Raw genomic sequence first — 26,468 nt, 5'->3', positions numbered from 1 at the left:
AGAGCTGCCACGTGACCCAGCAACACACCACTTCTGGATATTTATCTGAATAAAACAAAAACACTTAATTTGAAAAGATATGTGCACCCTATGTTCACTGTAATGTTATTTACAATAGCCGAGATATAGAAGCAACCTAGGTGTCCATCGATAGATGAATGGGTAAAGATATGGCACATATAGAATATTACTCAGCAATAAATAATGAAATCTCGCCATTTGTGACAACAGGGATGGACCTTGAGGGTATCAGTCTAAGTGAAAGAAGTCAGACAGAGAAAGACAAAAACCATATGATTTCACTTTATGTGGAATCTAAACAAATGAACAAAACAAGACAGAAACAGACCCAGAGGTAGAGAACAAGCTGATGTTTGCCAAAGGGATTGAGGGTAAGATAGATAAAAAGAAAAAAAAATTTAAATATGAATTTAAAAAAGGATGATTCCTTGGTAGTTCATAGAATTGATAGGAAGGTTGGTGTGGTGTGCCATGCTTGAGGAAGGTATAGGGAATAAAAATAAACAAAATAATAAAGTACACTAAAGACAGACATAAATTCCAATGCATTCTATCTTCACAAACTTTTCAAGAACTTCTATGGTCTATTTTTATTAAACTTGCAACACTTAAAACAAAACAAACAAAAAACAGTGCGGCAAAACGAAACCAGAAAAATAAAGAGGTGTTAAGTCTAAGGCCTAATCTCTGAATACTCAGTGTAAAAATTTTTGGTTTAGCCTCGGGAATTCTTCACAATGTGTTTGCTAAAGACAAAATTAAGTGCTGGTATCATTATATCTATCTATACATGTTTGTATAAACAGATATATTCTACTGTAAATGATAGCTTCAATTTAGAATTAAAAAATACCTGCATCATGACTTTTCTGAACACCTACTTCGCTAAAAAGAGGGCAAGTTTAGCTATGTAAGCACATAACGGTTCCTTTTTTTATTTGGTCATTCAACAAATTATGTGCAAGTTATAAGGCCAGGAGGCAAAGCAGATATAGATAATCCATGTTTATAAACTAGAGTTATAGTTTAATGAAGATGGGAAAATTATAAATGAAATCATATCTAGAAATTGATGAAGGCACAGCCTACAGCCTACAATTGATTTTTAATTGTAATTTCCAAGGCCTGGAAATGAGAAACTGCACAATGTCCTAGGACACAGTCAGTGCTAACTAATGCTGCTTTATCAGATTCTAAGTGTTTCCCCCCATATGAGCAGGAAAAAAATCATACTGAGATGCTCATCACTCCTGCAATAAGTGAACAATGTTAATGGTTGTATAAATTTAGTTTAGTATCCTGAAATAAAGTGACATCTAAAGGGCTTCAGTCTCAACACCTTTCCTTCAACCTGCCCATTTCCCTAGCTGCAATGGTGAATATTCAAAACGGGTAGTTATATCAATCTCATATTCTGTAATTTACCCGGTGTCACCATCGAGCCAAAATATTCCTTTTAAACATGGATTATTAATATTCAGCCTCAAACCCCTACCTTATGAACAGGTGATGAGATCTCATCTTCTTGGGGTCTTTTTAGTCCTCTCTTTAAAATGCTGCTGGATGGAGAAGCCAAAGGAGACCAGACACAGCGTGTCTGAGTGCCACTAGGACTGTCATTTGCTGACAAAAGTAAAGGATCAAATTCGCTTAATTTTTGTGGAGATGTATTATTGTCTTCTGTTATCAGTTCAGAAATAGCTGTTTCAGATGTCAGAGACTGTGATGTTTCTTCCACTTTCTCTAAAGTACAGTGAACTTCCTGTAAACTTTCACCATCATTTTCCACTTTAATTTGATTGTCATCTAATTTTGTTTCTTCAAGATTATGAAGTACAGTATTTGTTTCCGTTTTATTAGAGATAACCTTTCCTCCTTCAGTGTTCATCTCCAGTGTGTCAGGAACAAATCTGTCAATTTCTACATTCATTCTGTTTGTTCCAGCTTCTACAGACTTAGATGCTTTGGTTGTCAAGTCCTCATCTTCTGTTTCATTGACAAGGTCAATTTCAGCATTCACCTCACCAATCTCTCTTTCTTCACAATTTTCCATTTCGGCATTCATTTCTTCAGATAAGCCTGGATCAGATCCATTATTTCCTCCATCTAGTTCCCTAGCTGCTATCTGTTCAGATATCTCTATTTGAGCTGTTACTTTTACAGGTGTAGTATTATCAGGATGACCAATAGCTGAATGAAATTCTTTAGTTACTGTTCCTTCAGCACTTAGTACTTCTGCTGCATCTATTCCAGATTCATCACTTCTTTCACTGTTTTCCACTGCTCTCTCTCCTTCAAAAATTCCAGTTTTAGCATTTTTTTGTTCAAAGAAGCTACTTTCAGATTTATCATGTTCTACATTCACTTCCATAACTTCTATTTCTGGATTGAATTTTGCTTCTACATTACGTGCATCTGCTTCAACATTAACAATGGTCTCTGTACTTACTTCATTCTTCAGGACAGCCTCTGGCTTTTCTTCTTTGGTCTCCAAGGTAGAACATTCCAATACAATGTCTTTGGAATCACCTGAACGGGGGCTAATAGTTTTACGTTTTTTATTAGATGGCTCTTGGCTTTCAACAGATAATGATTCCTCAGAATCCCTATCGCAAGTTTCTTTAAAATTTACTATTTCAGAAGGAAGAGAGTCTTGAATATTATTTTCTTTCAACTCAGTTTCAGATACATTTAATGTATCATTAACAGTATCATTCTCTTTCTTGAGACCCAAATGAATATTCACACCATGATGCCCATCTAGTTTAACCTCAGAGGAGAGATCAGAAGTTTCTGATATAGTTACAGGTGTTTGAACATCTCTATTTTTTGTTTCACTGAGCTTTATGTCATAATCTGTATTTGTTAACCCAATAGATGGCTTTTCCTGAGGTTGTGATTTTTCTCCACAGCAATCACAACCTTTAGATCTCCTCACCCTTCTACTTCTCTTGTGTCGGCATTCAGGTGTTTGGAAAGTTTTTTCAGAAAGTAAAGAAATGTCTGATGTTCCTATTTTTGAGCATTCTCCCACAATGTTATTTTCTATAGAATCTCGTTTATGTAATCTCTTATTGGCATTTCTAGTTCTTAGATTTAATTCTGATACAGGAGAATTTGAAAAGGAATATTCTGCACATTTGTTAGTTTTACTCTTTCCTTCATAAGTATCTGATCCATCATAAGAAACTTGCAATAAATCTGAAGATATTGTACAATCTTGAAGAGTTACAGCATTACTTTCATCTTTTTCACAAATCTGAGATTTTGTATTTATGTCCACTTCAGAATTTGCATTATAATTATGTGTCTGATTTTCAACTTTTATACATTCCTGTTTTACCATTTTCTCTTCTTGATCTTCCATGTCAATGCTGTCACTGTTTTTGTTTTTCAATTTTACAGCTCTCTTCTTTCTAGAACCTTCTTCTTTTGCCTCAGAACTATCAGATTCTGAGTTTTCAATGCTAGAAAGTAAACCCTGGGATGCTCTTCTTGTTTGATACCGTGTTCTTCCCCTTACTGGTTTCTCAGAGGACTTATCTGCAACGTCCTGGGCACCATCTCCCTCAGATTTAATATTCTCAAGGTCTGGCTTTCTTCTATTTTTGTCACTTTCAGCATTAGTGCTGGTTTCCCCAAAAGACTTCTCGTGTGAAGTATCTTTCTCAACTGAATTTTCCTGTACAGTATACTCAGAAATCAGTTTTTGCTTAGGTAACACATCATCTTTTACATGCAATGGACTCTTCTGAAGAGTCTTTTCCTCTTCTTTATGTCTTTCCTTTTTTTGATTATTTTCTTTATCTTGGCTGTCAACAATAGGCTCTGCTATTTCTGAACGTCGCCTTAAAGACCGTCTAAGGGTTTTCTGATTTGGAGTTATCTGAACATGACTATCCTCATTTACCATTTGATCTGCTGGTATTATGGCTGGGGGTGTATTCTCTTTGGATTCCAAATTACTTCCTACAGTTTTCTCCTCTACGGTACTATTTTCTAATAATACAGCATTTTCTACTGTTAGTTTTAGCACTGTATCCTCGTACTCCACTGTAGATTCAGAGATATGAACTCGATTATCTAACACACATTCTGTTTGATTAAGCGAACCAGGTGGGTTATTTTCTAAGGCTATCATGCCATCCACAGATTCCAGCGTGTTTTTCTCCTGATCAGACCTTTTATTTTCTGTTTGTTCAGCTTTACTCGATCTTAGGCCTGATCGCTTATTTCCATGCACTACTTTTTCAGAGTCAGATTTTGAAAAAGCCACTTCTTTTTTCTTTGCTTTTAGTGGAATATCTGTTTTAGTTATGCCTTCCTGGTTATTTTTCAGTGTAACAGCTGATGATATATTATTCAAGGGGGACGGGCTAAAAGGTCTATTTTCTGAACCATCAAACTTCTCCAAAGTAATAAAGGTTTGCCTTCGACGTGTAGGATGTGAGAGAATTCCAGAAATGGTGCCATTAGAAACTGAGCTACTGCTGACACCAAAAGTGTTTTCTGCATTAGACGTAGATTCGGTTGACATTTTCTTTGATGAAATTAAATTTTTTCTGGCATCATTATTACTGCTCAGTATTTCTGGACTGGTTTCCTCAATAGAACCACACTCATTATTTGAAAAGGAAGTCTTTTCAAGATGTTCATCCATACCACAGTTTTCCGTGACATCTTGAGGAATGACAGTGTCACTCTTCCTTTGTTCCTCCTGCACAGAAATGTACAATATATATATATAGATTAACCAGGAAATAAGTCTGACTTTCTGGGAAATTTTAGTGTAAAACCTTACTCAAAAGGTAATCACTGACTCAATATTTTGCAAATATTCCAAAGGTGGTGGCATGTACCCATTAATCTGTTTCAATAATTAATTATAAATATTCAATAAAGTCAAATACATTTAAATACATACACACAATGACTACAATTCTAAAATCTAGAAGAGATTATACAGCAAATCTTAAAATGAATCTTAAAAGAGACTCCATAATGGAGTAGTCAAGTATAAGCTGCCAAAAAAAATGATTTTTAAAAACCCCAAATAAGAAACATCAAATATACCTTAAATATCGTCTTGGGATCTTCCTTTGATTTTTCAGCTACACCAGTAATTTTTCTGAAATAAATAAATATAAATTAGAATACTGTTTATAATTAAAAATGAGAAATCCAGTTCCTTCAACAGCTTCCATACTTACATAGGTTCCTCCTGACTATACTGAGAAAATAAAGTATCTTGTGAAACATCCAGATTATTATACATGGCAGGAATATCACACCTGAAAAAATAAGTTTGAAATTTTAACATTATTTGAATGAAGTTAAAACTTAAATTCTACATCTAGTTCCCTTTTAAGAACAATATAACATCAAAGCTTAGATATTCTTATTCCATGAAACCATCTTCCTTACACCTTTCCTTCCCATACTACCTCAATAAATTCAGTTTAGAAACATTTGGTATCTTACTAGGTAGCCTCATAAATTATGAAATGTAGTTATGTACAATGTATCTTTTAAGCAATAAAATATAGTATAGTATACACAGTATCTTAGTCTAAACGCAAAGTTATGTGCTGCATGAAATCTAAGTTTGACTACAGAATCCCCATTCAAGATATAAAGACTATAAACCTCTTTGTTTTGAGTACTTCTTTCTGATGTTCAGTTAGTAGTCTTTCCTTTGTTTCTTTTCCTTCGGGAGGTATAACGACAAAATCAGTGGACTTTTCTTCTTCCAAAGGCATTTCACTCTTTATTTTTGGAGATGGAGATTCTAGTTTCAACTGCAAATTTTAAAAAAATAAATGTACGTTTGGGTTGCCAAATTATTTTTCCAATACTTCAATAAACTCCTTCAAGCAGTCTGATAAAGTATTTTGATAATGACTAAGAAGTTTTGAGTTCAACTCCACACAATATTCCTGGTTAATAACTACTCAGAAAATTAAAATTACTACATTTCTTTTTAAAGTAGGTAAGAGTGTATTTATCAACAAAGCATGGGTAAATATATTTTTTCACAGAGGTCAAGTGGTTTGGCAGAAGAGTGCATTTATAGATCTCAAGGTGAAACATGAAGTAGTCAAGTATAAGCTGCCAAAATATGCCCTACATACCACTCTCGCTGGTATTCAAATGTTATTCTTACAAATTTTTAGCATGATTGTTTTCATTCTACTTCATCACTGCTATAAGACTATGTTGGAATTATTCTTTTTCATTTTTGCCAAGAGCATGGTCTCAAAAGTCTAGAATATCTTTTACTAGAGTCCATGGAAGAAAGAATTATTGTCCAAAAAGTCGGCTCATGGGCAACTAGCAAGATAATTAATTTTAGATTTGAGGTCAAAATAGATTTCTTACCCAGGCATCGTGTTTCTATTCATTAACAGTTCTAAAAATACTCTCCTCTCATACTATGTTATAGCTATTCATATCTAGTTTCATTCCATCTCAAGGAGGCTGCTGCCTAGATTAACTACACTTAATGGATGCTAAGTATTATGCATACTTTATTAAAAAGAAATCATCTCCCAAAGTTTCTAGATTTCCATGCCATCCTAATACAGTTTTCCCAGACCAAACTCACATTCTCCTGCAATTCCATCTTTTAAAAGGTCTTAACAGCTTTTTCTTCCAATCAGAAATTCTATGTGCTGAACCTACCATATATTTTAATTTTAAAAGTTCTATAAAATAAACTTTAGAAAAACATACTTTGGCTGGTGGTTTCATATTTTCTTTTGTATCCTTCGGTCGTATCAAAAAAGAATCTCTTTTTCCACTTGATTTTCTTTCCATGCCACTTATCTTCATATTTAATTGTGAACTTTCTGTCTGTTATATTAAAAATAAAACAATTTTATTAAATACAAGTGTTCTATGTCTCCTTTTCATGTTTTGAAAATTCCAGTGTAATGAATACTCATTTCAAATTTCCTGCTTATTCAAACCTACTAAAACCATGTCAAAGAAAGGCACTATTTCAGTAACAGCAAATAGGTTTGCTGTCTCCAATACTTATAGTAGTTTCACACCACTTCATTTTATGAATTCTGAAAATAAGATATACCACATAATTACAAAAATGAATCAAAATGTTGTACTCAAATGCCCCTATTACTGGAAACTTCTAAAAGAACAATCAAAGTCTTAAACTTTAAGTATTAAACAAAAAAGCATGATAGAAAATATTAAGTATTCATGTCTCTCCCAACAGACTATGTGGCCTTTTCATGCCAAATTACAAGAATGAATCTCCACAAGTCTAGATTATCTGATAAGAATTTTTATTTAGCCTAAAACCAAAACAATATAGAGTAGTTGGCTAGCTATAACATTTTCTCTTACAGGTTCTAAACAAAAACAGACTCCATTTGTTGAAGAAAAGTTGTCTACAGTGTCTACCTATGGGTCTACAGTATCCATGCCTTTACTCTTTTATCTTTAAATAGTAATCAAGTACCATTAGCTAAAGTAACCTTGGTCTAAATGGGTGATACAATTGCAAAGATGTGCTTTTCCAACAGGGAATGATTCATTGGAAAAAAATAAGATAATAAAGGGTAGCTCTTGATTAGACATGGACCAGTAACTTTTACTCTTAGTTTAGCTAAAGCAAGATTTAACCACGTAATTTTAATAATTACAGTCTTTGCATATAATACATGATATGAAGTAGTTCAAAAAAGATCATTAATGAACAAGAACCAGAGATTATTTGCATAAAAATTGATGGGGAAATTTACTGCCCTTAATTCATGGAAGTATTTCAAACCAGAAAACTGACTATATGGAAAAATCCTATATTATGAAGCTCCTTTATTCAGGTTTTATTTGCTTATCACTTCAATAAAGCATTCTATCTCAGCTATTGTCTGTTTAAAAATTATACTGGAATCAATAAACTGATCAAACTCATTCAAAAGTAAAAGTAAAACAAAAACAAAAACGAACTCACTGCATCTGAATATGGTCCACTGGATTCCTCCACAATTTCAACATTTTCCAAACCGGGTAACAGCAGCAGAAATTTTTGTTTGGCTTGTTTTAGTACAGGTCTTTAAAAAAAAGTACATACATATATATACCTTGAGTCAAGTGGTTGTTGTGAATACTGATGTTAACAAGAACACTTTAATTATAATTTTCAAGTGGCAAAACGTATCCAGCTTAAAACTACTTCTTACTCTATAAACACAAAACTGGAAGAAACAATGGGCAATATTTAATTTTTGCTACTCTTCAAAAAAAGAAAATTTGAAAACTAAAGTTTCAAATTTTTATTATGGAAAATATTATGGGTACCTATTATATTAAGTACCCATGTGCACATTATCTAGATTTAATAACCATCAATTTCCTGCCCTTTATATTTATTAAAGATAACTTCAAATTGCTTTTTATATTCCTAAAACCAAGTGGTTACTATTTTAAAAAGACCAAAGGGTCAAATAATGTTTAATTACCATGCATGTACTCAAAATAACAATACTCAACTAAGCAACCCTCTGCAAAGATTCCTCATAATAAAAGTTTTGTTAAAACCAAAAAGCAATTTACATGATCACAAAAGAATAACTGTATAAAAGAGTTTTGTTGTTAGCATACTTTAACTCTTCAGGATAAATCAATGTCGTCACTTTAGCAAATGTGGCATTCCAGAACTGAGCACTCTGTTTTCGAATCTGTTTACTCTTGTGCAAAAATATTATGCATAATAATGGGGAGATCTGTTCAAGAAGTTCACTGTCATAAGTTCCAGTGTAGCTGTAGTGTAGACAAGCAATAATTTCTCCTAGTAGCTTTTCTAACTAGGAAAAATGAAAAGTTTATTAGGATAACACTTGGAAATGTTACTTTTAAAGCAGGAAAAAATAAAAGCACAAAGCATACTAAATTAAACAACTCACAGAACATATTATCATTTCAACTTTTAAAATTCAAATGGCTTTTAAGAAGCTCCCATCTGTCATCTTAGATATATATCCTTTAGGAGTTGACAAGTTATCAGTGAGTTTACTTTGGTTATTGAGATTACAACATTATTTCAAGCTTATTTTCCATTAATAGAAAAAAATTTTCACATTAATTATAATAGATTAACAATTGTGTATAAAAGTTGTACATATAAAATATTGAAACCAATTACCTCATAAATAAACGGATAAGACAGGAGTTGATAAATTACATGAATTTAAAGCAAATTATAACATTTTAAAAAAACATCCTTTGAAAAAAGTGAAAACTTTCCTGTGAACAAGCCATCGAGAAAAAGTGATCTGGAGGATACAGATCAGTGCTTCTCAAAGCTTGGGCCTTATCCTATCACCTGGGAACTTGTGAGAAATGCAAATCAGGCTCCAAGTTACTCTGGGGCCAAAGTTTAGAACTTGCTTTAACAAGCCCTCCAGGTGATCCTGGTGCAGATAAGGTTTGAAGGCCACTGGTATAAAGCGCAGAAATTTCTGAACAGGAAAACAAGTCCAGAGAGCCTGATTTAATTCTGGTAAGTCCAGGTTCCTCATCTGCAAACTGTGAAAATACGTTTTTTTTCCTTTTTTCAAACAAAATAAACTATCATGACTGTCATGTTATTAAATGTCCATTAAAGTTGACATATAAGCCCGTTAAAAATCAGCTGCATTATATTTAAGACAATTATTTAACCCCAATACATTTTTCATCCTAAGTATGTTTAATGGATAACGTCTATTTTTACCTTGCTGTTCATACAACTATACACTTTAGGAACATCATCAAGCCTGGGAAGAAAAAAATAGTACCATTTATATTTTAGAAAGCTAAACCTAAAAGTATTGTAATATAGTCATAAAAATAAGATGTATATGTATAGTGATATAAAAAGTTGCCCAAAGACTTAAAAAATGTTAAGTTCCAAACATTAAGCATAATACAAAGCTATCTTTAAACAATGAATCAGAAATATATTTGAAATAGACCTCCTCAAAGTATAAACATCAATTATTTCTGTACTTTTTTAAAAAAGTATGAATTATTTCTGATGAAGCTTCAGAATTATAAAAAAGCTTGCAAAAAAACTAATAGATTTGGGGTCCTGTTTTGTATTTAATAAAATCTGCTGCTAAAACTTTCTGCATATTTATAAAAGATAGACTTTGTTAATGATTGAATCACACAGCTTACTTTTTTAAAATGTTATTTGTGATTTTTCAGGTTTTTTTTTTTTTAAGGCACTGTTTGCTTCATTTCAGGGTAAATTAATACAAACTTTAGGAGGGTACCAGAAATTTAAATGTGCATACTCTCTGAACCAACAATTTCACTTCTAGGACCTTGTTCTGCAGAAATAGTGGCAAATGTGGGCTATGCACAAATGCATTCAACTGCAATATTATTAGTTATGAGAGAAAAGAATAGAAAAAAACTATGTCGACCAACAGGAAATTGGCTAAAGTTTTATGGAATCCTATGCAGACATTAAACAAAATGAGATTTGCAGGTGCAAGCAAGATGTAGATATATTTAGTGCATATCATATACTCAATTTGCAAAGTAGCATGTCAAGTACGCTTTCATATACATCATGTATTTAATGGGTATGCTCATTTATATTAACAAATCTAAAAAGATATGCACTAAATTGAGGAGACTGGACTAGCACTCAAAATGACTTCCAATTCCTACCTCATATTCATGTATTATTTGGACTGTATTTTTAACAAAAGCATACTCTAATATATTATTTTCCCCACTAAACTGTAAAATTACCATCTGTAACAACAAAGCTGATAGAAAAACAACTGAAGTTTGGCACCTAAATCTAAATTATATGTATTTATTTCAAAGCTATTAAGCCCAAATACTTACTTTGAATTTTTGTAAAATAATGCTAGAGGTCTTGTTAAAGTTGCAAATATTTTTCGGATCATAGAAGGCAAAGAAATATGTCCAAGCACATTGGAAAGAATGCCGATGATTGAGTTGCCAACAGCGAGGAGAGTATCAGAATGTACTTCCTTGAGGCTCAAAGTGTGGAAAGAATACATGACTCTCACAATAAGTTTAAATAAAGAAGCCAATTTCCCTAGGGGCTCCTTCTTCTTTTTGGACCAATCAGAAGATCTCTTCGGCAACAAGATAAAATTGAATTCATTAAAAACTCAAACTCAAGTACTTTGAAAAGTGTCATTGGCCATCTTTATAAATCTAACATTTAAATGATAGATACGTCTAATATATATTTCTGTAGTAATACCCAAAAATCTTAAAATGCTAAGTATACCATTAATGGATAAATATCACTACAACATTATCTTTAAAACAAAATTATCTGGCAGATCTATAATAAGAGTTCCAGGAAAATGAATCTATTTTCTCCAAGGAATTAAAGTATATTTCAAATTTTTACTCTACGGTCTCAGAATTTGAACCAATTTTAAGAAAGCACTAAATTCTATAATAGATTCTAGAATTAGATTTTAAATCCATTTAAAATACATGAAACAAAATTTTCCTTACAAATTATTGGCTCATGTGTGCATGTATGTGTATGTATGTATGTTTTGTGTGTGTGTGTGTGTATACATATATCCCAGAAATAACACTGAACAAGCCAGATATCCAAATCCTCGAAAACAACAAAGGGGGAAAAAAAAAAAAAAAGCCTAAAGATAAAGATGTATCTTAAAAGCACTGTCTGACTTTCCTTCATACCCTTCTTAGACTATCTCTTTTCAGACACATTCCTACAGGGATAAACCATATTTTTCTTGAAAATCATACACATTCCAAAATTATGTTTCCTTCAAAAAAAACCATTCTTTTAAGTTAAGGTATGTCAAATTTAAGAGAAAACTCTAATTCAGTGCTTGTTAATTAAAAAATATCATGTGGTAAAATGAAAAATAAGTGATGCTACTAACTTCCTTTTATCAGTTTCTCAGACGTGAATATGAATTGGAAAGGCTACCTAGAAATTCTTGACCAGGATGCTGAAGCTGACAAGACAGCCCACTGAGTCAGGAGACTGGTTACATACAAAAAACTAATCAAACAGTAAATATATTGAGGGTAATAGGAACCAGGTTTCTCACTATTACAGAAGGTAGGTAAATACAGAAGAGGGTAAGACTAGAATAAACCATGTGATACTAGCTGGTAACTGAAATTATATCTAGAGAAACAGATAGTAACTGTGTGGTTCACAAACACACTTATTTTCGACCTTTGTCCACTGAGAAGGTCCAGAAGCAGTGACACACCTTCATAGCAATGAACAGATCTTAATTACCAAATGCTGTTCTCAGCTAAAAGGAACCACCATGTTCCTTGGAAGTATAAACTCTCATTTTGGGAATCATCAGTGTTTCAGGCAAAAAGCGTCATTGAATAATAAACTTATGGCTGAAAGTTTGCTAAGAAACAGGATTATTTACATATCTCAAAGTTATCTGCCACAAAACATTAATTTCTTAATTATACGTATTTGCAGTGGAAAACCTGGCAATACTGTCTTAATGAAATAGTAAATGTTAACAATCACTGGTAATGAGAAAAACTGACATTGTGTACTGGCTGGCATAATGCACTGGGAAAAAAAAAACAAAAAACCAACAACAAAAAACCCCCACAGCATTCTGCAGTATCCCTGTAAAGAAATGAATGATACTTGAATCTAATCTTGAGGAAATATTAATAAGGCCAGACTGAGAGATTCTCAAAAAGTATATCTGCCTGTGCTCTTCACTCTTGAAGGTTATGAAAGGTAAAGATTTGAGAACTGTTCCACATTAAGACTTGTCTTCAACATACTTTGAAATGGTTCCCCCCAAAAATGAATAAAATGGGAAGATGAAAACAATAAGCAAAATACAACCAACTGTTATTTGAAGGATCAAAGTAAAGGAAATCAGGTGTCTGTGTATAATATTTAATTTTAGTTTCAGAGAAACATTACAAAATAATCTATCAAAAACCTAACATAATCCTGATGCATATCGATGAATAGTAACTACTTTCTTTGAACTATTTCTAATTTTTATTTCCTCTACTAATCTGACGGCAGATTTTAGAAATCTCCCCAGTTTCCATAAATTTAAATAGCAAGAATATCTCTTACAAGGCAAGTAGTGAAAAAGACAAAAGACATTTGTAATTGTGGGTTTCATTCTAATGTTTCGAAAATAACAAAATAGATAAAATTATGTCAGCATGAGGCTCATCAATATGGCCATATCAAACTTTTGTGGTTTACAAAATAATTTCTGATACCATTTGTTATACAACCTTTTTATAGTTATGGTATTTAGATATATTTATTCTTCTGACACACTGAGGAAATTAGATTAGGTCCTGCTCAGTCTGAGGAGAGCTGAGATCAAAAATTTAAGTACACTATAACCTGTTTCTGTGGCACTGAGGCAGGAATACTCTGATCTGTAATACACTTCAGGCACTTAATATGTTTCCCTATTACTATTTAGTAAAAACTTACACACACATAAAATTCTAAAAACAGTCTATGCTCTAGAAATCTTTACACTAATTTATCAATGATAGATCTTATTACAAGGTCGTTATATAAGTTCCTAATCTTTATATAGGAAAAGTAGCTATCTTTAAACATTAACATTTTTCATTACTGGAAGGTTATTTTCTATATACTATAAAAACATAATCAATGGTGAAAACACTAGATCGTAATCTTAGAATTAGTAGATTAAAATAACTCAATATTTATTACAACATAATTTAGAATTAATCAAGACATGTACTTTTAAAAATCAGACAATTTACTAGTTAATTGTCCAATTTTGAAGTGATAGAAATTAAGTTAAACTTTTAGAACCAATTTAATTTTCCTGTAAACCATAACCAATTAAACATTGTTGTGATTTTCTATTCAATTTAATGTCAGCTCAATGATTATTTTGAACCAAGATACCAAATAACATTTTAACAAATGTCAAAGTTTCTTGTCCAGATAATCCCTTGTACCAGATGAAATAAGTAAAATCACTTATATTATTAGGCAATCTGTAAATAGGCTAGTATTTATCTTTTTGCATTATAAAAGAGTAAAAAAAAGTGTGTATTAGACACAGAAACAGAGAAAAGGAGTGCTCTGATGTGAGTGTTTGACATGGTTATACGATGTCAAAAGTAGGTAAAACGAGGTGGGAAAAGCTATTATGATGTGCACAGACAACAGTTCAGACAGCCACATTTATGAAATATTGGGTGAGTAAATAAAGATTAAAAAAAATACTTACATTTAACTTTGGGCTGATATTTAACATTATATGGTGAGAAGTCGATGCAATCAACCATTACAGTAATAATACGAACAATCCTATCCAAGAACAACGAATTCTAGGGAGAAAGTTAAAAGTATTGTATTAAAACCTTTCAACTACTGGCATAGTTTTCAAAAGTAGTAGTAAGTATCAACAAAAAAGATTTTTACTCACATATAACATATAAGTCATAGCCTATACCATAAAAGATATATTAAATATATGGTTAAAAATATTTCCCAGTTAACTGCCATGTGGCCAAGTACTGTACTTTTTCTTTCTCAACATTTAGAAAAAATAATACCGCTTGAAGATGCCTATAAAACTCCGCATACAAACCAATATATCAAAAATGGAAGAGTTAGGTTCACAATTAGATTCTTAATCAAATTCCTCTTGAAAATTACATTTACTAAAACCAGAGAACACAAAACAAAAAAAATCAAAAAGTTGCTAAAATCCCTCATGTCCTTTCCTCGTCCTTCTCCAATCCAACTGAAATAAAAATAAACTCATAAAAGCATCAGAGATTATTCTGGAACCGTTTTTAAAGGCCGGAGTCGGGCAGGATGGGAATATAGGGACAGGCTGCCAGGGAAGACTAAAAACAGAAGGAAATCCCAGCACCATGAATCTAAGAATACCTCAAAATTATGAGTTCTCCTAGCAAAATCTGAATAACAGAAAACACATTGAGGGCTCTGTGGAAAAGATCTGATGGTTTTTAAAAAATCAAATGGCCAAAAGACTACTAAAATTTAAGACCTTATAAAAGTTACACTTTCTTCTTCCTTTATTCCACCTTCCATTGTCCACTTCACTGGACTAATTACATGTCTGCCCTCAAAGATAGCCTCCCCCAACAGGTGTTAAGGGACAGGAGGATAAAAATAATGCCCCGAAAAACCTGTGAAAACCATGTAGAAGGTCAGTTCAGATGACAATCTATACATTCATACAGAAAAGGTGCTTCCTTCTTGCTCACATTACAAGCTAAAGGAAGCCTGGAACTACAATTTGCTATCAAAGCCAGAAAATGGGGCTCTCTCCTTGACTCGAAACCACGTTCCACCTACCAATATTGTTTAATATTAACACTTATATTGATGAATATGCACAATCATGAGGAGAACCGGCACTCTGAAGCAGTGTTAAAATACTAACAGAACTAACCCATAAGGAAAAGAGCTAATAATAGAAAAAGAAGGAAATTAATATTCTCAAAGGTAAGAAACCATATCTACTTAAAAACATTAAATGTAAAAACAAAACCATTACAAAATACCTCAGCATTTAAACTGCAAAGAAATGGACACAGAAATCAAGCTCCCAGAAAGTAGTACCAAAAGCAAAACACAAACAGAATACAGGGAAAGAAAAATAAAGGGCACCGAAGATAACCCTAAAGGTCTAAAAATCAAGTGAAATGGCACTCGAAAGGACTGAGGATGAAGAAACAGCTCTTTAGATTGAAAGGGTCTATCAAGTATTTAATGAATAATTTAAAAGACTTCTCAAGACACACTCTGGTGAACTGTCTAATTTACAAAGGTAAGGGGAAAATCCTAAAACTTCACAGAACATAAAGAGGTTAATAAAAAAAAAAAATAGTATCAAACCATGCATTTGCAATGGAAGCTGTAACATGAACAATAATTACTTCAAAATTCCGTGATACACATTTTCTGGAACCTAAAAATTGTAACTAATAAGTTGACTGCATCATCAGACTAAAAGATATCAGTCATATAAATGTTTGTTGACATTTAGTCCTGTATTTTCTTAAATAAGACATGGTGAAGCAAAATGAGGAGGAAAAAATTGGGATATAAGAAAAAAGTGTTAGCAACCAACATCTTCAATATTTTGAAAAACTATTTTCCAAACTTTATAATACCATATGTAAGTAACTATAACTAAAATTCAGATTTTTTAAAACAAAACCTGGAATGTGGCAAATATAAAAAATTGTAAGATAGTGATGTCATATCTATATCTTCACTTGCTGGGATAGAATGTTTCAGATCTTAACACTTCAAATTTGACAGACTAGAAAGTAATACATGAAATAAATCGGATATATAATAAACATTAGAAAACTGTAAAGTTATAAAGTGATTAAATTGTTATAGAAAGGGAAAAAAAGCAAAGGATGTAAAGAATAAAAACATATACTGCATTTCTTGTATGTGAGAAATATTTATTAAAAGACTCCCACATTTTCTTACATGCTACATAAGACAAAGATTAAACTGATAGATATACACAAAGGAAATCCTAAGTCCATACCTTGAAATATGTAACAATGAATGTGAATAAATTCAGCTAAACACAACATGAATGAAACTTCCAACTACAACACTTAAGCCCCAAAACATATAGTGTCTTATTCATATAAGTCAAAAAGTGGGCAATGCTAAACAAATGTATACAGTGTGTGTAGTAAAAACAAAGAAAAACACAGAAATGATTATCAAAAAGTCGGGGTAGTATTTCGTGTGTGCGTGCGTAAACAAAGAAAAACACAGAAATGATTATCAAAAAGGGGTAGTATTTCATGTGTGCATGTGTTTGTGTGTGTGTGTGTGTGTGTGTGTAGTAAAAACAAAGAAAAACACAGAAATGATTATCGCAAAGTCAGGGTAGTAATTCATCCTGGGGAGAGGAGGGCACTGTGATTCAAAACACAAAGGAGACCTTCCGAGGTGCTGAAAATGTTCTATTAAAGAGACCTTGGTGGTAGCTACACAAGTATTTCATTATAATTTTTAAAACTTCACTGTTCCATGCAATTTTCTTTATATTGTTTTTTAAGTTTTTTATTAATTTTTCAAGACTTTACGAAGTCCTGAAAAAAGTAAATTTCAATTTGATAAAATTCAAGAAAAAGGTACTCATTCAAGAAAAAATGAACTCACTACAGCATTATTTATAACAGACAAACTATAGAAGTAACCTAAGTTTCCAACAGATGAATGGATAAAGTGGTACACATATACAATGGAATATTACTCAGCCATAAAAAAAGAACAAAATCTTGCCATGTGCAACAACATGAATGGATCTAGAAGATATAATGCCAAGTGAAGTAAGTCAGTCAGAAAAAGACAAATACCATGAGTTCACTTATATGTAGAAACTAATAAACAGAATCCAATAGACAGAATCCAATTCAAAGATACAGAGAACAGATTGATGGTTGCCAGAGAGGAAGGCTGGAGGGTGGGTGAAAAAGAGAAGAGATTAAAGATGTACAAATTTCCAGTTATAAAAACAGTCACAGGAATGTAAAGTACAACACAGGGAATGCAGTCAACAATATTGTAATAACTACGTATGGTGTCAGATGGGTATGACTTATCCGGGTGATCACTTCTTCAGCTATATTATGTCTAATCACTGTTGTACATCTGAAACTAATATAACAATATATGTCAACTGTAACAGAAAAATTTTTAAAGAGGAACTCACGAACCTTTATATATGACAATATAGCTTTAGACATATAATAAACACATTTAAATATATCAAATTTACAATCGAGGAGACACTTTAATCAAAAGTCTCAGAAATGGACAATTAAAAAACTGCAAAAGTTAAAATGTAGAGGAATCCCAAAATCCTCTCTGATCACAATACAAGAAAAACCAGAAATTAATGATAAAACAGCCACACACATCATTCTCTTGAATGAAAAAGCACTGTTATAAACAACCCTGTTCTAAAAAAATACATCAAAATTAATATTCTACAATCACTACAAGTGGAAAAAGATAAAAAAAAAATTCAAGCTTTCATACTTAAGCTTGAAAAAGGCTAGAAAAACCCAGAAAATGCAAACGAAAACTCAGTGTGTGAGTCATTTTAAGAGTTAGAAATCTGTTTTCTGACTTTTTAATGTACTTATAATCAGCCTATTTTTAATTATTAAATGATAGAATGTCAGGCTTTTAAAATGTAGTGATGATCAGATCAAAACTAAATGTTGTTTTTTTAAGACTTAAAATAGGTAAGCCTTTGATCATCAAGTCCAACCAAGAAAACAGGAATAACACTTAGAACAAAAAGGGCAATATAACTATAGGTACGACATTCTTCTTACATTATTTAAATTAGCTGAACACAGTACGTTAGAACTTTCTAAATCATTAACAAGCTCAGTATATCCACAATAAATTGGACAATGAGGCACTCCAATCTCACTAATAAAGATATATGCAAAAATTTTAAAACACTAATCTGCAATGTTTTAAAAGAATTTCACTGTGACCAGGAAGGGTATCCCAAGGACACAAGATCGGTTCAATATAAGAAGATGCACATTAGCAACTACTTTTATATAGTCATGCACTACTCAACAGGGATATATTCTGAGAAAGGCATCGTCAGGTGATTTCATCATTGTGCAAACATCACAATTGACTTTACACAAACCTTATGGTATAGTCTATTATACACTTGGTATGTGGTACACCACTGTTGTATATGTGGTCCATTGCTGACTGAAACATTGTTATGGGACAAATGACCCTATTCCAGCAGCAAAAAAGTTGAGGGAGAGGGGTAATGAGATGGGGGTACCATTTATAATTAAGCTGAAAAATAGCTTTAAACCTACCAAAAAAACACAAGCAAATTACTTAGATTAACTTTAGTTAACTTTAGAAGAACTAAATACACGAACGCATGTATTCCTGGATGGAAAGATTCAACATTATAAAGATATAAATTATTTTACAAATTAATCTATGAAGTCAATGCAACCAGCCAATGCCAAGCAAAATCTGTCAGGGTATTTTATAAAACTTTACAGATTCCAAATTTCTTTCAGAAGAAAATAAAGATGTAAGCCTAAAGCAAGATAATATTTAAAAGGTGAAAACTGAAGGTCAACCTTCTCCCTAGTAGTTATAAAAGCATTCCACGAATTCACTGTCTATGTGCCAGGTAAAAAGCCAGAAACACATATCACAAAGACAGAATGTCCCTAACCTTATGGACTGTAGGTGAAGTAACATAATTAAGTACAGAAATGATTTAAAAATAAATGCAAAAAAGGAAATACTATGATAGAAATTAGTGAGCCTAATTAAACAAGATCTCTCAGAGGCACAAACCTCATGAGCAGTTGTAGGCAGTTCAGATTTTTCCTCCAAATCCAACAGAAAGCTACAAAAGTGTTTTAAGAGTGACAAGATCAAATTTACATTTAAGTCACTGACAAATTCTATCATATCAAAATGCAACAATCAGAATTTTGACAATGTTTTTAAGAAAGAGATTATAAATGCATTTAAAAATCTGAAAAGATGGATTTCTAGCTCTTGATAGATACCTCGACTGGTGAGTAGAGTGTCTATCTACCAAGAGCTAGAAATCCATCTTTTCAGATAAAAAAAATATACTTCAGAGTAATAAATACAATTGGGAAGAACACTTTATTCACGTACATATGTGAGTATCAATATGTAAATTATATGTAAATACAAAGAAAGAGTTCTATCCTAAAATGATATATACCAAACTGTTAACAGTAGTTGTCCTTTCTGAATAAGGGAAAAGAATGAAAAGGGACCTAATATAAGTCTGCAAACTTCCAAAGGATTGACTTTAAAGCTATAGCAGATATGAAAAAGCAAGGTCCTTGTACTGATAATCTAGAATGGCACAGGGACAAGTAGATAGGTACACAACAGAGAAGTAAAAGTACATCACTGTTAATGGTCCTGCAAAAAAGGTCAGTATTAGGATAAACTCACTGAAAGGCCTTCATCTTCCAAACTGGACATTATCTTAGAAGAAAGCTCCTCACAGCACAAATTCTCTTCTGCAGTTGCCACCAAAGCAGCACAGCGGGCAAATGTTCTATATAATTCTGACCAAGTTCTAAGTAAGGTCTTCATGGTGGTCTAACGGTAACAGTAAAAAAAAAATTTTAATGTATATCCACATGTCAAATGTCTAATAAAATTCATCTTTAAAAACACTAACATTTAAGTGTCACAGAAAAGCTTAGGGTAATTAAGTTTGCCCCTCCCCCCCCAACAGAGCTCTAATCAAAGGATTGTAATAATACCACAATGCCAGCAATTACTAAGGGTCAAAAGGAACTTCTCTCTTCCTTTATCCGAAGCTAATTAAAAGTCTTAAGGAAGTCTTATTTTAGGAAAAATTACTGTATGAGTTCATTATGAAGAGTGAAATGTTTTCAGAAAAATGTAAATCCCTTAAGTAAAAATCTGAAATTGCCTTACCACTGGAAATTTCTGTACTGAAAAAATATGGTTTATTGGTAAAGTCAATGCACCATAGATGGCACTAAAATTATGTTCTAAGGCATCACCTTGATTCACTTCGTTGGTCTGAAACAAGAAAAATAAGACATTAGACAAATTCTAGTGTCCTAAATTGTAACATTTTACTATGTGTAGTAAGAAGTGTGTCCCCCAATATTGAGTGTTCAAGAGATGGTGAACTCCTAAAGTCTATAGCTGTGAATGTGACCTTATCTGGAAACAGGGTCTGTCTCTGCTGACATCACGAAGTTAAAAAAAAAAAAAGTCATGCTGGCTTAAGGTGGGCCCTAATCCAGCAGCTGGTGTGTCCTTGCAAGAAAAGGAGAACTCGGACAGACAAAAAATACAGAGAAGAATGCCAGGTGAAAGTGAAGGCTGAGAATGGAGTAATGCCTGTACAAATCAAGGAACATCAAAAATTGCTAGTGACCATTAGAGATAAGAGAGAAGCATGGAACAGATTCTCCCTCAGAGATCCAGAAGAAGCAAACCCTCCCAACACCTTGATTTTGAATTTCTAGCCTCCAGAGCCTAGAAAATAAATTTCTGTTGTTTTAAGCTACCAGTCTGTGGTAATGTTACGGCAACTCTGGGATACAATGCATTTGGTTTTAAACCCTAAAAAAGAATCCCAAAGGTGACTCCAAAATCTTTTACCCTACAGAGAAGGTAGCATTCAAGCAAGGACTTATAAAAAGGGCCTTGCTATCCTTCAAACAGTGGGAAATTATTTAGGAATGTAAACTTATTTTCTCCCAGAAGAATATGTTTAATGTATGCTGGCCTGAGAAGCCAAAATAAGGGCTACTGCACTACCACTTAATTCCTTGGAGTCTTTACTTCATTTGAGAGTTATAGTGAAATATTTCCCAAAGAATAATTCCATTTAAAGATTGATAAAGCAGTTGACGAACCACTAATAGTAACAGAAATTGAGTTCAATAACCTGACAATATTGCCACGTTTTTAGGTATTTAAACATAAGGGCTAATCAACTCTCAACAGATTACTGATTTAGGGACTACTATATGGCTTCACCAACATGGCTTGACCATTGGAATTCTAATATACAGTCTAGATTGAGATGACCATTATTATTCCCCATAGTACGAATACTGAAAGAAACCAAAGATATATACATATAAGAATTTGTAACGTCTTTGTAACCGACTTTATAACCTCTATTAGAGAAAACAGACCTGATTAGTCTTCCTTAAGTTATACTTTCTTCAACAATAAGGCAGAAATACAATGAAAAGAAACACCTAAGAGTAGAAAATTAACCAATCCCACAGGAAACAATTTTTTAATAGCTTCTATTCAAATTCAAGCTTTAACTCATTCCCCCATATACTCTAATAAGAAAAGAAATTCCTTAAATTTTGAGAGAAATATAAATATTTAGCAGACTTATATATCATACCTGATTAATCAATTCAGTTAATGGGGTGACTATAATACTCCACATTCTCCAGAGATGCTCCTTGTTTTCCAACTGCTTTGCATTTTGATTAATAACATTTAAAACAGAGTCACTGAAAGCTAGTGGTGAAGTTGGACCAGAAAGAACACAACCTACAAGTGTTTCCAGATTAAGAAGAAACCTGAAGAAAAAATTTTGAACCATGCATTAACCTGTACTTTTTGCCAAAATACATTAATTACACTATAATGCAAAATTCTAAAAATAACTGACAAGGAAACAAGAAATGAATTCCATGTTTTGTTTTTTTTTTAATTTAAAATATTTGATATAGTATATATTAACTCAAAAGAATCTCATTCATCACATAACCACCTTTCCAAGATAAAGCATATTTTGTTTAAGTTACCTTTCATCTTCTACACCATATTCCAAGAGATTGTTGAAAATTAACTGAATTAAGAACAAAGCAGGAGTTCCCTGAAGAAAGATGAGATTGCTGTCAATCTTCTGGTTACAAAGAGTACAATCTTTTTATACTTGCTTTCTACAATCAACTATGTGATACATTAATCTTTTAGGCTTGAGAAATTTAACTTTTGACATTAGGATATGACAAAAATGATAGCAAATATATAAACTACACATAAAAATCAAGCTCTCGATATTTTATTCATAGCTGTTCCATCTATACTGAATGATGAAATTCCAGATGTAAAAAGAATCTTAAAACTTGCCAGACCAAAAACACCTACATTCTGCAGATATTAAGTACATCTCACTATAATTAAGCCAATATTAGACTTCCAAAATTTATGACAGTAACCAGCACTATCATTATGTACAAGCACACAGAACTTTTCTTCTGAAACGTTTTTAATCTCACAAAACGGTTCCGTTAATAGTGCCGTTTTAAATTCTTTACATTAATCTATTACTTCATCTATCAATTTTTTTTCCTTTAACATATTCAGCATATCCAAAACCAAGTCTCTTGAAATTTTATAATCTAAATCTCACTAATTTAAGAAAATGAAATAATGGAACTTTTTTTTGTGGCTAATTTAATCACATCATTACATTTAAGATACTTGCATTAAGAATATCCATATTAGCAACCTGATATGCTGGTGAACCTAATACTTTCTGAGGAAGTCCTTTAATTGTAATTTCCATGAGGACCTAAGAAAGATGAAAGGTTTTACAGTAAGCAAGCCATAAAAACAGTATTTAGTAAAAATCTAGTAGTACTAACTACTTTTAACAATTTATTATAATATTCATGAAATACATTCTCATTAGTTTAAGAACTTCAGGTAATATTTATATATTTACATGAATACATTTGCATTAGTTTAAAAAGTTCAAATACAAAAATATAAAAAATAAAATCATAAAGTCCTTTATTTCCTGAGAAAATCGATACGATCAGTTTTGAGTTTATTTTTCTAGACCATCTAAATGTCGATATAAGAGAAACAACTTCTTGGGCAGGCTGTCATATTCTTTTATACCATTAGTGATATTATAGTGTAAGATACCATGGAACTGACCTTTATCTCACTGTTATGGAATTTTCAGAAATCAATATATGTCGATTCATTCTTAACTGCTAAATATATGTGCATAGTTTATGCAAACGCTTTTATATTAATGGACCTTAAAACGATTTCTTTTTATACTACACAAAGAAATTCTTCAGTGAATTGTGTATTCAACTAGTGCCAGAAGCAAATATTTTTAAAGAATGCTAACTAGAAGGTCTGAAACATGCCTCTCAAATGTGACAGAGCCTACCAAAATGCTATCCAAAAATATTACTATACTGATATTAACCCAAACTATATAACTAAAGTGACATAACATGATGAAAAACAATGTTAGTGAAAATATGCTTTCGCATATACTCATTTGAATCAGACATTAAATAAACAGCATTTGTTAATTCATTTATATTGTTCCTGGCCCATAGTGCTCTGCATGTATCAATCCATTTAGTTATGAACACTACATTCTCTCTTTACAAAGAGACAAGAGAGTAGATACATTGGCCAACTTCATTCAGCTAATAATTAGGCTGAAATTCAACCTAGTCCGCTACAGAGCCCTAGATATTAACCACTATGCTCTACTGCTATAGTAGATAATGTCACAGTGCATAAAGAAAATAGACTCAAGACTTATGTATAGTTTCCTCCATCTGCAGCTTATTTGGGGAGATTTCAATATTATAAAAACCATAGCTAATTAGCGGTTTCCTTCTCTATTATGTAGGGTAAAAAAAAAATATAATACCAAAGTTATTAGGTTGGTTAAAGAGTTCATTTAAAATGCAAGAGCTCCAAAAATTACCAGATATTTTTGAAAAAGTACAAAAGTTACAATTAGTGAAGCTCAGCAATTTTGTCATAAAATATTCATCTGAGATTCTTCAGTTCAAGTTTCATGTCCTTCACTCCATTTTCTGTTACTTATCCTTTTTCTTATTACATTGATTTTTATAGTTGCCATTAACAGCCATTTACTTTATAAAGTTTCAAACGACTCTAAACTCAATAAATAACATTTATTACAGGACCAAACTGCTAATAAATATTAAAGTGTTTTCTCAAATCCTGATCTGTGCAAATATCTTCAATATAAAATTCAATTTCAAAGTGTCATTTTTAAATTCTAGCATGTAAGTACTATACTTACCAGTGTTTTCGATATAGGAAATACTTCGGACTTTACTATGGTCTCCAGAGATTTTAATAAAAGGGTTAAAACTTCAGAACCTGGTTTCTCTTTTTTGTTACCTACCAACAAGCAAAAAGAGAAGTATAGTTCTAAACACGTAAGTATTTTTAGGGGTAGAAAAATACACATAAGAGAGCTATGAAAGATTAATTTTTTACTAGATCAAAACAGTGCTTTTGTTTATAAGTCTGGAAGCTATACTTTAAAAAGATTTTGAAAATGTCATATATGAAAGCCAATCAATTCCCTGAGTGCTATAAAATCATTTAATCAATCTTATAGTGCTTACCTGATTCAACAACTGACTTCACCAAGCTAATCAGCTCCTTCCAAATAGCACTGACAACTGCATCTGTCAAATAAAAGAAAAGTACTTTGGAATGAAGTAGATATGACTAAATGCATCCCTTTTCATCCTCATACTAAAGAAATAAATTAAGCAATCATTTAGAATATAATTCTCCCTTTAATATTCAACCTTATAATCAGTTAATAAAACACCAACATCTCATTACTACTCAGAGCAAAAAATTGTTTTTTTGTTTTTTAAAGGATTATAACATATTAACACTGGGTCATGTACCAGTTAATTATTTTCTCTTTTTTCTTATGTTTATGAACACATTTAACATCTGAGTCAAGGAAAAACAAAGATAAGATACCTGAAAACCACTAGAAAAAAACTTCCCAGCCAGTTAAATAGCAAACCATTTTATTTACGAAATTTTTTCTCCTCATTTGATAGGCTATAGAACATAGTCTAGGTATAGATGCTGACGCAACAGAGCCTGGGTATGACATGGTTCCACCACTTACTGTGACTCTGCACAAGTTATTTACTTCTCTGAACAAAGGAATTTCCTCATCTGCAAAACTGACTAACACAAGAGGTCATTGTGAAGATTAAATGACTATAACCTTAAGTTCTTGCAGCACAATCTAGCCAAAAGATGGCACTATATAAATATTTACTATTTAATTTGCTTTTTAAAACAAATAAAAAACCTCTTATTTACCAGAAGTATCTTTTCCAACTGCGACAAAGCTATCGTGAACAGCGGTGATAAGAGTATTTGCATATTTGGAAAAAAAAGAAGAGCTGCTGATTAATGGATGTTCAAGTGGCTCTAAAAGAAGAAAAGAGACAATTATGCAAAACCAAAGCTTTATGAAATAAATTTCTCAATATAAAATTTAAGGTGGTTAGACATGTTTTCTATTAAAGACTTACATTTATTTCATACATAATTACGGAATATGTATTTTTAAAACAGTTAAATACCTAAGCTCAGTACGAGTTTGTTTTGCTTAGCAAAACTCACAACTTCTGGACCCAATAAAAAATGAAGTAACATTTCAAGTCCTAAATGTTGAATAGAGGGGATTGTGGCCATTCCACCAAAATTCGAACTCAAGTTCATCCGAGTAGTTACAGAGGCTCCATATGGGGAAGCACCTTTAAAATAACAACAAAAAAGATAAGTTATGCAAGCTTAAATTAGCTACCCAAATGAATGTATATTTTTTACTTCTTTTCAATGAAATGCACCCTTAGTGTTTCTCAAATGCAAGTTCAAAGTTTTTGTTTAAAACTCACAAGAGTTCCAATTAAATAATCTTAACTGAAAGATCAGTTTCACAGACCATTTAAATGAATATAATTCTCAGGCAGTAATCCATACTCTGAATTATTAA

General features: G+C 32.1%; 1 protein-coding gene across 3 annotated transcripts in view; it reads right to left on the bottom strand.

The window, feature by feature from the left end:
- Positions 1–26,468, bottom strand: part of RIF1 (replication timing regulatory factor 1) — a 54,874-nt gene that overhangs the window by 11,265 nt on the left and 17,141 nt on the right. For 2 of the 3 annotated variants that reach the window (XM_015596555.2, XM_025039230.1), the window contains exons 12-30: positions 26,056–26,229; positions 25,790–25,900; positions 25,063–25,125; positions 24,732–24,832; positions 23,130–23,216; positions 22,444–22,514; positions 22,035–22,215; positions 20,570–20,677; positions 20,075–20,224; positions 14,293–14,391; positions 10,888–11,153; positions 9,758–9,800; positions 8,647–8,849; positions 7,997–8,096; positions 6,754–6,873; positions 5,668–5,819; positions 5,232–5,312; positions 5,095–5,149; positions 1,517–4,738 (exon numbers count right to left, since the gene is read on the bottom strand). In XM_015596555.2, coding sequence (XP_015452041.1) covers positions 1,517–4,738; positions 5,095–5,149; positions 5,232–5,312; positions 5,668–5,819; positions 6,754–6,873; positions 7,997–8,096; positions 8,647–8,849; positions 9,758–9,800; positions 10,888–11,153; positions 14,293–14,391; positions 20,075–20,224; positions 20,570–20,677; positions 22,035–22,215; positions 22,444–22,514; positions 23,130–23,216; positions 24,732–24,832; positions 25,063–25,125; positions 25,790–25,900; positions 26,056–26,229 — 5,387 coding nt within the window. The remainder of the gene's footprint in view (positions 1–1,516; positions 4,739–5,094; positions 5,150–5,231; positions 5,313–5,667; positions 5,820–6,753; positions 6,874–7,996; positions 8,097–8,646; positions 8,850–9,757; positions 9,801–10,887; positions 11,154–14,292; positions 14,392–20,074; positions 20,225–20,569; positions 20,678–22,034; positions 22,216–22,443; positions 22,515–23,129; positions 23,217–24,731; positions 24,833–25,062; positions 25,126–25,789; positions 25,901–26,055; positions 26,230–26,468) is intronic. The other variant, XM_025039229.1, reaches the window with a different exon arrangement.

This window comes from Pteropus alecto, unplaced genomic scaffold, assembly GCF_000325575.1.
Source record: "Pteropus alecto unplaced genomic scaffold, ASM32557v1 scaffold3, whole genome shotgun sequence".
NCBI classification, from domain to species: Eukaryota; Metazoa; Chordata; class Mammalia; order Chiroptera; family Pteropodidae; genus Pteropus; species Pteropus alecto.
Note: the sequence above shows the minus strand (reverse complement) of the source record. Positions and strands in the feature narration are given on the sequence as shown.